General features: G+C 38.4%; 1 protein-coding gene across 2 annotated transcripts in view; it reads right to left on the bottom strand.

Annotated features, from left to right (window-relative positions):
* Positions 1-18,116, bottom strand: part of KDM5A (lysine demethylase 5A) — a 51,556-nt gene that overhangs the window by 18,384 nt on the left and 15,056 nt on the right. For both annotated transcript variants that reach the window (XM_080393502.1, XM_080393501.1), the window contains exons 8-18: positions 16,319-16,477; positions 13,838-13,957; positions 12,572-12,730; positions 10,789-10,970; positions 8,856-9,018; positions 7,920-8,039; positions 6,504-6,698; positions 6,202-6,383; positions 5,822-5,946; positions 5,418-5,568; positions 2,445-2,562 (exon numbers count right to left, since the gene is read on the bottom strand). In XM_080393502.1, coding sequence (XP_080249628.1) covers positions 2,445-2,562; positions 5,418-5,568; positions 5,822-5,946; positions 6,202-6,383; positions 6,504-6,698; positions 7,920-8,039; positions 8,856-9,018; positions 10,789-10,970; positions 12,572-12,730; positions 13,838-13,957; positions 16,319-16,477 — 1,674 coding nt within the window. The remainder of the gene's footprint in view (positions 1-2,444; positions 2,563-5,417; positions 5,569-5,821; positions 5,947-6,201; positions 6,384-6,503; positions 6,699-7,919; positions 8,040-8,855; positions 9,019-10,788; positions 10,971-12,571; positions 12,731-13,837; positions 13,958-16,318; positions 16,478-18,116) is intronic.

Genomic DNA, 18,116 nt, shown 5'->3' with positions numbered 1-18,116 from the left:
GAGTCTCTTACAAAGTGGCAGGTATTTCTCATTGCTAGTCAATGGCACAATGAGGAGCAAAACCTGCATTTCCTAACCTAACCCTTAGCTTTCTGCCCTTATTGTCTGGTGTTGTTTTTCATGACTGGAAACCAGAAGGCATTTACAAAAAAGAACAAGATCCACATTATAAAGATTTTGATTCAGGGAACATATGCTGAATGCTTTATAGTGACAAATTATTAAGTTTAATAATTATAATGCCTTTTATGTTAGAAAATACTCATCATCCAACATGACAATTATTTTGCAATTCATAATGATGGATAATTGCATTCAAATGCCATGCTGAAAGTTAGTGAGTGCTTAGACATAAATGATCATTATCTGACTTCATTCAGAAACTAGGAGACTATGGTTTGTAACCAGTAAAATGATAATATTTATTTTATTGGCTAGTGATTATGTTGAAGCTTCAAGAACATACACATACACAGAATACTGTAACAGAACCAGTTTCCTAAGGCTGAGCAGCAGTGGGAAAAGAGAATAGTTGGGAGAAAATATTTAGACAAAAACACCAATTAAAACTGTCAAGAGTTTATTGGATGTCCACAGCTCTGTCATCAAAGAATTATGTCTTAATTATAAGAAGGTTTTAAATACATTAGAAAAAAAACCTCCTTTGAGAACAATCGTATAGGCCTATTAATAGATGATGATAAAATTTCATGAGTAAATACTAGTAAATATTTCTGGTTTGTATGTGGAAAGAAGTGTAGTAAAATCATCCTATCATATGAGGATAACAACATACTTTCCACTATTAGCTGCTGGGAAAAGATTATCATCAACAGGCCTGGAAAATCTGTATCCTGGAGTCCTACAGATTTCTGAAGGTACTTCTTTTCAGCAACAACATGCCAATATCGTAAAGACAAGAAGTCCAATATAAAGTCTCTCTGTGACACCAACATTGAGTTACCATGGAAAAGTTAATACAGAATTCATTAATTAAGATGGAGATAATTAACACTAGTAAACACAGAAAAGAGGCCTTCTCAAACAAGACTAACATTTTTAAACTGTATGTTTGGTTATTTAGTAGCTGCTGCAGATATGGTAATGTTTAGAATTTTAGGCCCTCAGCCTAGCATAATAGAACATTCTTCTTGAAATTGTTATTGACAGAGAACATGTGTGTTAATAAATGATTAACATACATCAAGAACCATTTCTCAAGCTGAAAAATCTTTGTTTCTTGAAGTTTTCTAGAACTTGGTTAGTAGGTGAAACACTATTTAACATTTCATCATCAGTGACAGAGAAACAAATTAAGATTGCTGCTGAAAACACTTGCTACGATACAGACTGCCAGAGTGATAAACGATAATAGCAGCCAGGGGAATCAGTACGATCTGGATTACTTATTAGTCTAGATCCATTCAAAGACAGGTGCAAAGATATATACATGAAGGACAAGAAATGCGGGCTGTGCATACAGATTAAGGAGGCTGTAACCTGGAAAACAAGGCTGAGAAGTATTTACAGAACAATTGCCAATGTGGTACTGCTTTCCCTCTCCCCTAAAGAAACACATCAATGTAATCTTCAGAAGCTTCCACAAAAAACATAAAGGGTAGGATTTAATCAGGAATTCCACCACTATAGAGAGCATTAACAGTGCTGGAATAGGAGTAACTGCTTCAGAGAGATAAAACTGGGCCATCTGGACAGTGACAGGTGGGAGGGATCTTTTACCTTGGTTTAACTGAAGTGAGACCACTACATCTGACAATGCCCATTGCAACAGGCAGCTTAGAAAACAAATGCATTGTCACTTAAAGTGCTCTGTTTGCCTAAATGCCGACTGCATGGGCAATACCCCACCAATACCCCACGCTGTCTGAGACTGCTACACAAGAGCTAAGGTATTCTTTGAAGATGGCAACAGAGGCCAGGTGAAATACTTCAGAGTGTCTCACAGGGCACTAGATACCCACGCTTAAGGTCCCAAATTTAGCCCTACATATTCAATGGTATGACTATACTGGCATGAAAGTACAAATGCTGTCATTGCCCACTTAGCAACATGCTTATAAATGAACTGGAAACAGATGTTACCATTCCATTATGGACAGGCAGCAACATCATCAGCAAAACTCCAGTAACACCAGCAAGATTACCCAGTAAAGCAGGGAGACACTGAGCTACATCTTTCCAGAGTCTTTTACTTTCTTGAGGCCAGGGGTATCATTGCAAAGCAGCTATCTGCTTTACATGAGAAGCTAGACATTAAACACCCCACTCAATCCACCTCTGCCAGTGCACAACTGATTCTTAAAGAAAAAAGCCTTTCATCCTTTACACCAGGCAACGTTATCTGTTTAAAAAAAATCTCAAAACCACAAAAACAGAACAAAGTAAAAAGCACGACATTATCTGAGGAGCAGATGCAAACTTACCTTCACTTGTCGGGCTTGGCTGATAACGCAGGGCAAGCTGAACAACTGTTGTACAAAAGCTTTAAGCTCCTCCATAGTTAGCTTGGTCCGTGTCCTTCCACTATCTTGGCTCTGTCTGCTGTATGAATGGACATAATTAAACAATATTAGGTGAAAGTTAAGATTATAATCCCTGGATTTACTCCCAGTGACAAAACTAACAAGATTACTGAGAAGTTACAAAAAAAAAAATTCATCACTTAGTTTAAAGAAATCAAACTCCACAAGTATTCCAAAATCTTGAAAACTAAGTCTAATGTAATTCCTCTAAGCATCTTCAAGAGAATTTACCCTGCTTTTCAGAGGTAGCATTGTCTTTCAAATTGGGTTTGTTCAAAAAAGGTAGAACATAGCTCCAAAAAGCCTCCTTTAGGCAGCTCAAGAGGTTGACTGCCATGACAAGCACTGACAAGACATCTGAGATAAGTAACAGCAACAAGCTCTGAAAGTAGTGTTATGTTCTAGAGTGCTCTCTCTTGTAGCCAGCAAAACTGGTCTTGCAAGAGGAGAAGACTGCTACTGAGTAGGATGTGCTCTGCAAAGACACTTCCATTAAGTATCACTTGAATAAAGTATAACAAGCCCGCTCTGTGTGGTAAAAGACTTCAAAGTGACACGCTGCACAAACTAAACATTTGGTATACATATCGCTGGCAGGCACAACTTCACAACAGGACAGATTTGAAAACACTGAAGAGTTGTTCCCTGCTAGTGAATCCACATTTTATTACTACAGAAACGTTGAAGAAAAATAAAACTCCATCTTTCAAACTATGGACTTACATGTAATTGTAAAAGTAAAATTTAGATTAATGATCAAATATAATTACAGCCTATCTGAAACTCAGAGGGGAAAAAAACACTGATGACAGACAGGAAGGAGCAGTAGCTGCACTGAGCCTGCTGTGTCTCCGATATTCCTGCAGAAGAGTGAATGGTGTGGTGCTCCGAGAGACACCACTGTAGGAGGGCACCCCTCTGAAACACTGCACTGACGTTGTGTCCCTAATCCAACCATGGACTGCCACAGCACAAACAAAATGATACAACTGTCCCTGCCTATGGAAACTCAACTTTCAACAGTGGAGAGAGACACAGAACTGGAATATTGGATACATCTTCACAGGTACGCATCACCTATTTTTCAGGTTTATATATATTATCAGATGCACAAGGAATAGATTTTCTTTTGCTACATTTGAGCATGAGTTTACTGCTCCTTTAATCCCTGCCAAATTGTTCTGTTTGAGCACTCATTTTTATTTTGCTTTTTTAATAACCTTATCCTTTGTGTAAGTGTGATCCTTCTCAACGCATTAAATACGAACACAAATGTTAAAGGAAGCTGAACATGATCTCTATATTTAAATTTCCTAGCACTGTTCAAAGATTTCAAAAATCTTTCTCAAACCTCCATTTTGTAACATGTTGCTATTTGGCATACAACAGCCCTCAGATGTATATAAAAGTCCTTTTTTTTGCCCCACAGAATTCTCTCAGCTTTAGATAAGACACAGCATTGAAAATCGTCAGATCTTTCCACCCCTTGTGTATCTTGGGGTAGTGCTGGAAATAATTAACTGAAGGCAAGCCTGTTGAAAGAAGGCCGACAACCACAGCAGAGGGAAGAGCAGGCAGCAAGAGAGCAGGAACACCTGGGAGCTACCAAAAAAGTTAAACCACATTAGGAACAGGGTAATGCAACCCCTGTAGCACGTTTCCCTCACCCAGACCAGTATTTTAAGTGACCATACCTCCATGGTAGTGGAATCCTAACAAGCAATAAAAAACAAACAGGACTGCCTTCCTTTCCCTTCAAATATAGTAAAAATGCTTCTCTCTTTTATAATAGCCTTCCAATCATATCAGGTATTATACTTGGATCTGTGGTGTAACTCTAGCATTTCAGTGTTCAAACAATTATGATATGCGTTATGTTTTGTGTAGCAAATTTGGGTATTATAATTAACAAGGTATTCACTTAATGGGACTTCTATTCAGTGCACAGAATGTGTAGGAGAGAAGGAAGAACATGTTGCTGAAGGCTCATGAAAGCAGAACAAAGGGACACATCCAGCAGATTGCTGAGGTAGGGTCAGGGGACAGAGTAACACTGACACAGCCACAGGCTAGGCAGGCAATACAGAGAACCAAGGGAGTCTAACTAAACTGCCCAAAGTCACTGAGGCAAGCCACCACTTTCAACCACACATCACTGCCTCCCATGGTCCTTCCCAAGAAGTAAAAGACTAGCTCAAACTATGAGGGCTTTTTGCTCTGCTACACTGCTCTGCTCCCCAAGATCCTCTTGTTCCAGTCAATGCTGGCAAGACACTTCCTTTGCATCTTCCAGTAACTCCATCAGCATCACAACATGTTCTGCAATTTGAGAACAGCTGGCAAATTTATAAGTATTTTTGAGAAATGCTGTACTGTAAGATACAGCTGCACTTGCCTTATCAACCATAACTGGTATTTCCTAGTTCTCAAGCATTTTGCTTTGCAATCCAATGTCTTAACAGATTTTCTTTCCACGGCTTGAAGCTATGTACTTAGCCATGCTACTTAAAATATATTCATGTCAAGACTTCCTCTGCATCTTTTTCTCTAGTCTTTTCCTACAACTCTCCCACACATTCAGAGAAACACCTGATCAGTGATCAAACACAACTCCTCCAAAAGCTTTCACATTTCAGTACCCAAGTCAGCTGAGTATGTTTAACACATTCCAACCAAGTCCACTTTTTTGGCCCTTTGTGTATCTGCCTGCTCCACTGTATCTGCCTCCTCTACCTCTCAATGAGTCAGCACTGCAGACAGGAAACACTGACAGAAGTTAGTAGGCACTGACACCTCAGGATTCTTACATTTCCAGATCCAATCAAGTAACGAAACAGACAGATGGAAACTGTTGGAAAAAAATGCCTGTCCTACCTGTGTTTTTGCTTTTTGCTCAGAAGCAGCTGTGCTACTGAAGCACAGGTCTCTGCTTCTTTCACAGCATCTCTGAGCCTGCGGAAAAGATCATTCTCTGGATATTTCCTGTCTTCAGCATCCTCCAACATTACTCTCAGCTCAATCACATCTGTAATAACAGTACAGAAATAATTTGTATGCAAAAACAAAAGAGATTTTAGACTGCTTTAAAGGCCTTCAATCAAGGGTCCAACTAGTTCAAGGCTAGTTTGATTTGAAACACACAATTAGTTGCATTACACTCTCAGATTACTTCATTTCTTTTTTCCACTAAACAATACACAGCATTTATCTCATTAAATGTAACACAGAAGAAATGTAAGAGTTTCAGGACATCCTACTATGAACAACAGAAGTCTGACCTTTCTTGTGGTTGAGACTGGCAGACAGAGCTTCTGTAACTCTACTGACCCAAGTGTCATAAGACTGTGCTCTAACTTTCACTCCGTACAGCAAAGAAGGAAGGTCTTCTAGTGGGTAACGGTACCTGGAGATATGGAAGGAAAATAAAGTATTAATGCCCGTACAAGAGCCAGGATATTGCTTATATTGAGTTTTTCCAGCCACAACCAGGCCAGAAAGACAGAACACACATAATACCTGTGGCCTTGGAATGAAGAAACTAAAGAGGATAAAAATACTCCGTATAGACAGAAGTGTGGCCAAATGTTGTATTTGGTCACTGGTCTCCAGCAAACTACTGAATATGGAAGAAAAGCAGAGGAAAAAAAGTTCTGTGTACCTTAGACACTTCTTCTGCATGGGACATGGACATAAATCAGACGGATGGTATAAGCATACCAGACGCTCAGGATTACAGGAACATGTAAGAGCTGACAAGAAGCATGTGGTTCTGCAAGCTGTGCACTGACGCTCATCATCTGGAACCAGTTCAAACACCTCTTCTTCAGACATCAACACACCCTAATAAACAAACAGGCAAGACACTTGCTATAAAAACACTAATCCAGGGAGGGGGGGGGGAGCAGGAGGGAGCCAAAAGTTCTTTTGCAAGCAAAGTAAGAGTTGTCTATTGTTACTCACCATCTGTACAACAGACTCCCTTAACCGTGTCTCTTCCTCTATCATTAGAGTCATCTCCTTGCAGACCATGGCAGCCAGCCCAACATCCAAGCACTCTGGATCTGCAGCCATCTTGAAGATCAGCTCTTCATGGGAAAAAACACAATGACGTCCTAGCCTTCGGTAATGACTCACACACTGACGCCCAATGGGAAGCTACAAAAAAAATCCCGACATCTGTCATACTGGGAAAAGACCTTTCAAGATGATCTCTTACCTCCCACTTTCCTTCCTTTGACAAAATCTGAGAAAAGACTGAGACCAAGAGATGTATCTTATGGGACAAAGCCAATTACAACAACCTTAAATCATGTTACAGATGAGGACAAACAGGGTACCCATGTTGTGGGGGCATCTACCGTATTACGTGCCTAACCTTCAGTCACAAGTGTAAGAGTTGTCCTAAGTTGTTTTTACTCCCAGTCCAAAGAACTAGCACCAAAAAGGAGTCATCTAGTCTATGCTAAGGTGAATGCACTGCCCTCTGGATATTACACATGGGCATCAACATTTAACGCAAGATGCCTAGAGTTAACCAAAATCAGTATTACTTATTTTGTCCTTTTAAAGTAAAAAATATAAATTGCTACATGAATTTGCTATACAGATTTCTGGTTACATTTTGCATAAACAAAGGAAATTTCACACAGTTGGTGTGAGTTTAGCAATTTTTCACAGAAGTTATGCACAGATTACATCATGAGCACAGGAGAGAAAAAGAACACTGACACACTGTCAGTCCTGCAGATAACTTTTCTGACAAATGAATAAATTTCTCTGATTAAGGACTAAAATTCCCATTTGAAAGTAGCAAAATAGACATTAGAGAGAGATAAACTACAAATGAGATCATAACTTCAAGCTGTAAGCCCTGGACAGTGATAGGACGCACTTTTGACAACTTAAAGAGTCCACATAAGCTATGCTCTGATGTGGCACAGCTATTAGAACAAGAACTAACGCGATTAAAAGGTACAATGAGCTGGCACAGAAGGAGAACAAAAGACTGTTTTATGCCTACCTCCAACATTCACGTAACGACTATTCAAGATAGCACATTAATCTGTATCAAATTCAGAAAGAGGCATCACAGAAGGACTAGCTAAAGGCACTGTGAGATGTCACTTTTTTGCTTAGATCAATACCGAAAATAAGATCACATGCCAAAGTTTCACCTTGAAGCTGCTAAAAATTATGTGCTTATCAAAATTATTTTGCGTAATGCAAACTTACATCAGTCTTTAACCATTGTACCAGGAACTATAAACATAAAACATGCTATGTGAGTTAAGACTGTCCTTCAGATAATTAAGTCACTAACACACTTCTTGAAAAGATCACCACGGAGATACAGCAAACATATACAAAAGAACAGACCCAGTCAGCAGTGCAGAAGTTCACAGCTTCAGCAAAGTTATATCCCTGGTTAAATCCAGAGTGATAGGCACGAGGAAAGGTCACAACAAACTCGCCAGCACACTGATTGGTCCTGTATACCTAATACAAGTGAAGAGAAAGGAAAAAAAACCATGAAACTTACAACAGAATTTAAGACATAATTACAAGATGTTTGAACACCTCTTTCTTCGTCCTATAAAACACCATAGGCAACAGCTACACCAACAGTGGTAAGAAGACAGAACCAATCCTTGAATTGAATCCTCAATTTATAGCCTTACTCAAAAAAGCTGAATATATAAGCCAACAGCTGAAAATTTTCTTTACAAATCCCCAAAAGGATGTTTCTCTATCATCATTCAGTCCATTGCACTACAAAGTACATAAGCTTCTGGAAACAGTTTATGGTTTGCTTTGTTGGGGTATTTGCCAGGGAAACAAATTTATATTAAGACAAAAGCAAATGATAGTGACTGCTGCTTAAATAAGATCTGCAGTCAATTATGTTTGGTCAGGAAAGCATTTTGTAATGCTGAGATTTCTAATGAACACAAGACAAGTATTTTACTACCAAAAGATATTAAAAGCATTTCACAGACAAATTTTCTGCTGTGGTGTGGTAAGGGCTTTTTTAATTAAAATTTAACACACACATACACTTGTTCTGTAAGATATTTTATGTAAGAAACTTGGCACACTCACTTCTGATATAAGATAATATAAATCTTGTGGTGAGTCTAGGGAAGACGCTAGAAAACAGCTTGAAAAAACACCCTATAGCTAATGAACTGAATATGTATAAACGTCCACCACAAAAATGCTTCAGAGTATGCCAAACCATTGTTACATGAACCTGGCACAGAATGAAGAGTGCATAGGAGTACTTATGTAAAAAAATGCTCATGTGCTACTCACTGGTACACCATGTTCCATCAGTACATTTGGGTTCATAATAGTGACCAGCTGATGCAGGAGATCAGGCTGGGATTCAAATAGCTCAGGAGCCAATTCCTTCATCACATCTTCTAGCTGCTCTGCTGCATGAGAGGGCACACCATACCATGTCTTTGGCTCTCCCCTAATAAAACACAACCACAGTAATAAATATATTAAAGGAAAGTAATAATGCCATCCAACTGCAAAGTACACCTCAAACCTAGCACCACTGTCCACACAAGCCAAATATTTTGCATATAGACAGAAAAGTATCTTTAATCAACAAACATCATCTTCAGGATGTATTATTCTGATCTGAAAAATCAATTACACTACAACACAATTCTCAAAATACCTGACAGCAGATTTGCCATGAAAAGCCTAACGTGGAAGATAATTGTCATTTACCATGCTCTACACAGACAGAATGGGCAATTATTTTCCTTTAGAAAGAAGAAAGCAAGCTTAAACGAAACCTTGGCCGTCACAACTAACATTTAAGAGAAAAGAGATCATGGTACTCCTCCACTCAGGCTTGGAGTAGTCACATTCCTGAAACCAATGGAACAGTATACCAGCTAAGCAGAAGTGGAAAGAATAAAACACCAGACAGTGCAGTGAAATAATCCTCCTAATTTACATAACCGATTACTGAAAACCAGTGGCCCACTGGACTCTTAAGATAAAAAAAGAGACGCCTAAATGGTTGATCTTTTTCTTCCCTCATACTTAACAAGACCAAAAATAAACACAAAATTACTTGAGAACATACTATTCCAGTCCTGTCTTAACCAAAATAAACTGCAATAATCTAGTATCTATAGTGCTGAGGTTTATTTTATAATTTTATTTTATTAAGAAGTACTTTTATTAAGCAGTAGTCTGCTGAAATATCTGAAACCATTTACATAGCACTATTTAACTGTGCTAATAATCTTGTCACTAACCATCCCACAAGTTCGATGAGGCACAGCACAGTGTTTTCTGTGGTTCCTACAGGCTTCAGTGACACCTGCTGGTAGACAGTGGTTTACAGCCAGTAAACTCCAGTGAGTAATTATTACTACTCTGCATCTGGGCTGCTGGAACTCACCAGCTGACATAAACCCTCACATACTAATCTAGTTAACAGCATGCTGAGGACACGAACTGAGCTCAAAACAAAATTAATTCCCCGCCAGAGTCTGTGGATCAGATCTTGCTAGAAAACATGCTTCTCCAGAAATGTGCAATCACAGTCAAAAGACTATCAACTCATCTTTACTAGACATACAACAAACTGTATTCTAAAAGTGTGCTTTACACAGCTTCTCCGCTCCTTCCCCCTGCTCCATCCACTGTGGCAGGGCCTGATGAACTGGGAAGACTGCACTGCGAACAGTTACTATCTTTCAGGATTCTTTTCAAACACAAAAGCTGAATACCACAACACTTTTAGGATTGTTCTGAAACTCAGAATTACTTTCAAATTTCTCTTCGCTTGGCTAGTATTTCTATGTATAGATAGATCTGTTGCGGAACTGTCAGCTCAAATGCCTGTGTAAGCCAGAAGTCTCTATTTCCAGCATAGGAGCATACCAACTTTAAATCATAGAGCAGTGAACTGTTAACTCAGTTCAAAACCAAAAGCTTCCTTAGAAAAGATGTGAGCCTGTACAACATGATTTTATAGTGACTCTGGATTTTTGGCAACATAAGAATATTTAATCAGTTAATAAAAAACACCGGAATGTTTAAAACAGTATCTGTATTCACTTTTAATAAGCCTCAGCTCAGAATATGGACCACTCATGACATTTAGCTTTTTGGTTAAAAGCGCCATCAGCATGCATAGGCACTTTGAAGTAGAACTAAAAATTTAATAACAGCAAACAGGGCAGCATAAGGTAGACACAGAAAGGAGAGCCCATACCAATGCAAGTAGTTGATGGAATAGCTCCAGTGATCTTCAATATGCCAGCAAAATGAGGAGAAGCACATCCCTACGTACAGCCAAGGTACCTTCATGCCAGAGATATCTGCATTGATGTGAGCAAGGACTGATTGTTCTAGAATTGGCATATTATTCAAGTTCCAACCAGACAGTGCATAATCCTGCCAAAAAAAGAAGAAAATTAATTCTGAACAAATAAGAAGAACGTAAGGACACCAACTCCAGAAAAGGAAATTACAAAGAAAGAGATCAGCCTATGCATTTCTATAGTAGATAGTGGGCAATATTCTGCAACAATGAAGCATCAAAACTAGGAAATAACTCCTTAAATACCTCAGCAATTAATCAGACTAAGATTTAAAGCCAGTCCTAGTATTTCAACATGCTTAGCTCATCTTCTTTGCACCAAGGCTAATACACTCAGGCTTTGATTCCCACCCCCCAAGTTTATAGGTTTCATGGCTTTCTGGTGGAACAAAATGCCAGCAATGCTAGTAGCAGAAGAACAAAGGATAGAAGTCTTCAATGAAATAGGATAACTTAAATTTCACTGTGTTGTTTAGCATGTTAAGTTATTATTTCAGCTTTTTGAAGACCTGCTTTACTGCACTGCAGTTTATCTTACCTTCTTTATATATTACTTTAGAAAGTTTTCTCAAAAGTAATTCCTACACACTCATTTCTGAGAAGACAGCATTACTAGTCAAGTGATCCCACCTTACCTTCAAATACACACAATTTGTACCTAAAAAAATGAGAATCCAAATAGACTGCCTTAAAAGCTCACTACTGTGCTTCAACATTAGTCTGCTTTCCACCTTAAAAACAGCTTTTAGCACAGATTCACAGTCATCTTAGGCATATCCCATAGTTGCCGAAAGGACTGGTCACACACTCAGCCACATATTCCTGCTGTTTCCTTTGCTCTGACACTATAAAGACAATGCAGTGGCTCAGATGACTCAAGTGATCTGGCTAGAAAATACTTTTTTTAATTACTGCTTTCATACAAGTAGATCCACAAGCAGTTCTGACTCATTAAGCAGCTACACGATCACTGTATAGTCAACAAAGGTACAGGGAGGAAGATGCAGGTATGGACGGAAGACAATAATGAGCAGGATTACCTCTTCCAGTAAGCAGTATAAGTTGATCTGGGGCTGTGCAATCACAAAACAACAACTTTACTCTCTTTTTGTCTGAATTTAAAATATATAAGCAGCCATAAAATTGATATGCTACAGTAAGGTCTGAGGGAAAATAGGTAATATATTTACCAGATGTTCTGTATAGAATTTTTCATAATAGGATGCTATGTCTACATCTTTTCATTCTTACAGTATACAGAGAAGAAGCTAAATCCAATTAGTTTGTTTTACCTACTATGAACCTCCTAAGGAGGTAAGAATCCTGTTTCTGTAATCAAGTATGTAATGAAAAGGTTCAGAACAAGAAAAAAATAAATCTTATCCACTCATACATGAACATACTGTTACAACTTGCACATCTTTGCCTGCTAAGTAATACAAAACAGGTGTGACATAAATCATGAAAAGTAGCTTATCTATCAGCAACCAGATCTGTAAAAGAACCAAAAATATCAGGTTAATGCCCAACCAAAAAGGAATGTTGTTAAGTGCATGCAACAGCCTTAAGTAATTTCTTCATGAAAAAAATCCACTCTCATTTCTGACCTAAATTCTTCCTGTGAAATCTTACGAAGAGCAAAGAATGGGGTCAGTTTGTATATCCTGTTCCTCACCTCCTCCTCCGGCATCAGCTTTCGTCGGCCATCCTTCACTGGGAATCCACTTCCAAAGTCCTTGGATGAGATATCAGCCCCATATTCCACAATGACATCTTCTTCTATGCTGCTCACCAATCGCCAGAATTCTTTTTCCACAAGTTCAGTGGGAACCATCTGAAAGTGGAAAAGATGTCAGTGTATGTGCAGGTAAGACCCAACATAAAAGTTATCATTCAAGCAGTAAATCATTACTAATCGCCCAGGAATTTTCAGACACCAAGGCCACTCCCTCTCCCCCTTCCATCTCTTCAAAGTCATACAGTTGAGTCTGTATCCTTAGTGGTAGCTGCAATACAACAGAAATAGGATGCCACGTCGTAAGGGATTTAATGACTAAAACAAGATGGGGTTACCAGAAGTACAGCTAAAAAGAAGGGGCTAAGGAGACAGCCAGCAGAAACCAAGCAGCAAACAGAATGAACAGAACCAAACTACTTCAGAGGATAATTATCAGAACTTCTGAGTAACAGTAAGGAAATTCAGATAAAGCACTGTGTTCAAGAGTGTAGTCTTCATATAGCTTACTACAACTATGACCTATATTCATTTATGAAGTTTATTTGTAAAATAAGCTTTGTTCCTTGCTTTCCTCCATGTCCCAAAGTTGTGTCAGACATTGGAGTCCTTAAAAGGTAGAAGTTTTAGCACGAATGCCCATAAATTACCAAAGAACCCTGAGAGGAGAAGGAGCTTGGTGTTAACATGCAATCTACAGGACAGTGGAATCATGGAAGTGTGCCAAAGCAGAAATGCTAGTTTTAAAAACAGTGCTAAGATGCAGAACAAAAAAAGTGATTATCAGACAGACTCAGTGCATTGACTTGTCTACAAGAAAACACAATGTATCAAGGGAGGAAGACAATGATTTATCCTCTGAACAAAATAAACCAAAACAAAAGCCACAGGAAGGACAGGAGGAAGACCCCTTTGCCAAACAAGAACAAGATACTTGGTTCAATTAATCAAAAAGGGCAAGAACTTAAGAATACAGCTAATCAGGCATGCCCTAACAAGAAATAAAGCTATCTATTCATTACAGGAAAAGGGTGAAATGAAGTTGAAATGAGACCAGATGCCAGAAAGCTAAATCATTTGTTTACATGTTTGAAGCTTATGGTGCCTTTTTGAACAAAGCTAAGATGCCTCAGCAAAAATCCAGGATCAGCTGAAACCTCTTCTCTTTTTCCCCTACAAGGAATCACAACAAAAGTTGAAACTCACATGGACCGGCATGTTGAAATAATCAGACTTGAAGTTATCAGCCATTTCACCAAAGCTCTGGAGAGTATATTCCCTGACAGCTTGTTCAAATCCAAAGGCCTCACGGGGTTTGTTGCATTCCTAGGAGACAGAACATAAAAATACTGTTCCCTGCAGCACATTATGACACAGTTACATTTTGAGCAAAAAAACCCCTAGTGTCCATCTGAGTCCTTACCAAACACAATAAGCTATCAGTTTTGAATGCTTTTCTCAGCTGAGGAAGTCCTGCCACAACAGAAACAGAACAGAATTAATTGTACAGAAGCTAATCTAACATGGTAAACCCCAACGCTACACACTTCTGCTTTCCTGTCCAAAACTAGTTTCGTCATCTACTGCTGCCAGCCACAGAGTAAGACAGCACACAAGATGCTTAGACAACCATAAAACATTTCTTAGATGCACTGATTCAAGCACCTGCAGAATAACTGCACAGGAACAAACCCTGCAAGTGCTTCAGTCTTATCAAGTCAGCAAATCATCTATGGATTTAGCACTGTGAAAGCATGCAGGAGGAAAGAGGAAGAATGAAATTAAAACAGTGCAACACAGCTAACAACAAACATCATCCACTTGACAGAAAACCTCCGAGTCTTCCACTGTTCTGTTCCCATTCATCCCAAGAGCACAACAAATACTTGTTCACATTTCAGCTACTCTCCCCACCCATTTCTACAGTGTCCTTTTCAGCTCCTTTGCATCTGACACAATGTGTATATATACAAGACATTTGAACACAAACATGACACGTAGCTATCTGATAGTCAGCTGTTCAGTCATAAAGAAACAGGACTGGAAAGAAATTCAAGAGATCAGTAGTTTCTTTTTCTGCAAGAGGAACTATACTTAGACTATGCCCAACATTTATCAAAGTGTTCTTAAATGGAGCCTGCAACAGAATCTACATCTGTAAACGCTGTCAAACAATGTTGACCTGAATACATACAAAGAACTCTTACCCTATTCTTCCTAGCTTCTGTTTCAACACCCTGCTAACATTGTATTAAGCATCTGTGCACAATTACCATTTAAAGACTGACACAAAAAGCACTATTTCAAACATCCTGCTGCTGTTATTTATTTACTCTCCACTACATAATATAGCTATTTTTTCCCTTCTTCCTCTTTCAATGCTTTTCCACAATTTTTCAAGTACTTCCTGTATAATTTGCTAGTAACAACTTACTTGGCACCTTAACTTTCCCGATTTTTTTCCCTACATGCATATTTTTCCCTTGGGAACAATCTATCCCTGTTTTTAGTAGTAGTAGTAGTGAGATTTCTTGTGAGTTTCCACACTTTTAAACCACTGCATTCACTATATTTACTACTATATTCTTTAAATTAGCTCAACATTGGATTGCTGTAGTTCGCTAATATTCCTTTATTGCTCTCTCAAGGGAACAACAAACAAGCAGCTTAATCCATTCTGTTAAGCCCAAAGGGTTAGTTGCATCTTTTCCCTTGCCTGTTAACTACGAATTTCCACCTCTCTCACAACAGCCTTCGCCTGAGTTCATCTGACAACCTAATCTCTCTTGGTGAAGGGTTAGAGAGCAGCAAGCTCACCCACCTCACTATGTGGCTGCACAACTATTCATACATCGCTATAAAAAAAATAGCAGAAGCCTACAGCCGGGAAGGGTGTGGAGGATGTGGGGGGAAATGGGCATAATATACACGTGTGCAACTGCCACTTCTGAAAAAAAATCTAAAAAGTTAAAGCCAGTTATGAAATCACAGATTTAGAAACAGTAAACTTTCCTCCTCTGAATCCTACATCTACCGATTTCCTGAGCTTGCAAAATTTGTTTTCTTAAGACAAATACCAAGCCCATCAAATTATGTTTGCTGCCTTTAGGCTGTTGATCAGTTATGTCTTGGAACTTGGTAGCAATCCTTTCTTGAACAATGAAATTCAACTGGTTTACACTTTCAAAGCTTCAAGAACTCCTTTTTTAGTTTAAACCAAATTTAAAATAGCTACAAATTTTTAATTAGTTCTTTCACTTTCTGCTACAAGCTGTTCTGAACAATGCCATAATTACTTCCCAATAATCAAAGCTCTGTGTTACGCCCAAACGACATCCTTTGATTACTTCATAGTTAACAATGTCTCATCATTATGCTGAAGCACCTATCACAACCCAGTTCTCACCCTAATTTCCGACTACCAGCTCTTAGCAAAGGCCATAGTTTTAGCTGTCACATGGCTGTATAATAAACAGAAGTTATGCCCAAGCTCTAGAAGGAACTTTTCTCTCTCCTTATGGCTCATCAACCAAGAACAGTTGGAGATTCACCCCTTATTTAGACAATATTCCAAACAAAACTACAGCTTCTACCTAGATGGAACAGCTATATGCTAAACTACTCTTCTTCTGACCTTTCCAGGAAAATAAGCATACATATAAAGCTTGAGCAGTTCTTGAACTGTACCTCGGCAACACACTTTGGACACCTCCAGTCACCCTTGGGTACATCAGGTAGAGGAGGAATCAAGCAAAAAGTGTGATAGCTGTCATCACATCCATCACACAGTAGCAGTTTGTCCTCATTATTTCCTCTGCCACAGAATAAGCAAACATACAGATCAACCTGTGGAGAAAAAACAGGAAAAAAGTTACAAAAGTTTCCTCATCCAGAACCTGCCTTCCTTAAACTAAGGAAACAAAGGATGTAATCCTGAAGTCAGACATCAACGCAGTCTTGCCTGGTTCTTGAGTAGCACTGATAATGAAGGATGTGCTTTTCAGCTGATTAGGTTCACATAGCTGTGTTAAATACTTGCTGTCAACCCCATCTTAGCCACACCAGTCTAGTTCAAGTACGTTGCTTCCTAGCTATGCAGTAATATACTAAAGATTGCTTCAGATCTCTTAATTTTAAAAAATAATGCAGTTCAATTAAGCAACATATCATTTTCCGTTTTTAAAAAAAAAATCCACAAACTCACCCTCATGAAATATCATGTCTAAAACACCAAACTAGTTGGGTTTTGTTGCAAGTATATAGACAGGAGGGAGGATACCTTAGCAGACATTTTCAGGTTCTCTTCTCAAAACTAAAAATGCATTAAAATGGTGATCGTAAGAGAAGGCTATTCTGTGACACTCACTAGTTATCACTGATAATACCTCCTCTCCAAATTCATATTAACATATGCAATCTTGACGCTAGCCTAAGTGATGATCTGTCAGATACAAAGACTGCACTGAAATATATTCATAACAAGCAGATCCGCAATTATGCAATAACCGCAAATAAGCCTACTCGTCATGTAATAAAACATGTAAGTAAGATGTAAGTAAGACTATGATGATACTATCTGTATGTCTCAACTGTATGTATCAAGAGGGGAGGAGATAAAAAGAAAAAGTTGTACTTTATTTCACAGTTAACATTTCACAAAAAGATAAATGATAAATATAAACAAAACTGTACCGCAGTATTTTTCAGACAAGTTATGTAAGGCTAATGTATCACCTGTGCACTTCAAAGACTTCTTTCCTTGACGACCTCTCATCCAAGTATTAAGAAAGTGTGCAACCAAATAGTACTAAGTCACAGAATTACACAAGATTACAGCAATACAATTTGAAAACAGCAATTCTATTGCTACAGTACTTTCATCTTCTCTTACAAATATGAGTAAATGGAAAGAGTAAACAAATATAGCTTTCTATTAAGAAACAGAGACTAGACAAAATATTTTAACATTAAAGTACTTAAACAGAATGGTCACAACACATAACCTAGGAACACCATATACTCAGATATAGTAGCACAATTAATCAGTCAAGTCACAAATTCTAACTAGTTGCAACAGCATAATGATCTGTTTTTTAAATATCCAACTTCTCTCACGTTTTTTCCCCCAGGAGGCACTTCCACAGAGAAAAATACGATTACTAGAGACTTTGGGTTGCCTTGGCCTTCTATGGTTGAAATTTAAAATAAGCTCTTGTAAGCATTCTCAAGCTAATAAAAAAAGAACAGCTGAATTATTACTGAAGAGACTAGTTCTTAAGACATTAAAAGCATGCATATCCATTCATGGTTGCATATACATGCTAAATTATGACCCTAACAGTAAAAAAAGTCATGTGCTATGGAAGACGTTAAGAACTACTATACACTGCTTTTCCATGGTCACACATCAGAGTGGTAAAGATTCCGTTTTTCCCCTTAGGGGTTTCTCTTGCATAGACTTCCGTAACTACTTTCAACTCAAAAG

The sequence above is a fragment of the Falco punctatus genome (assembly GCF_963210335.1).
Source record: "Falco punctatus genome assembly, chromosome: 6".
NCBI classification, from domain to species: Eukaryota; Metazoa; Chordata; class Aves; order Falconiformes; family Falconidae; genus Falco; species Falco punctatus.
The sequence above is the reverse complement of the archived record's forward strand: the minus strand, read 5'-3'. Positions and strand labels throughout refer to the sequence as shown.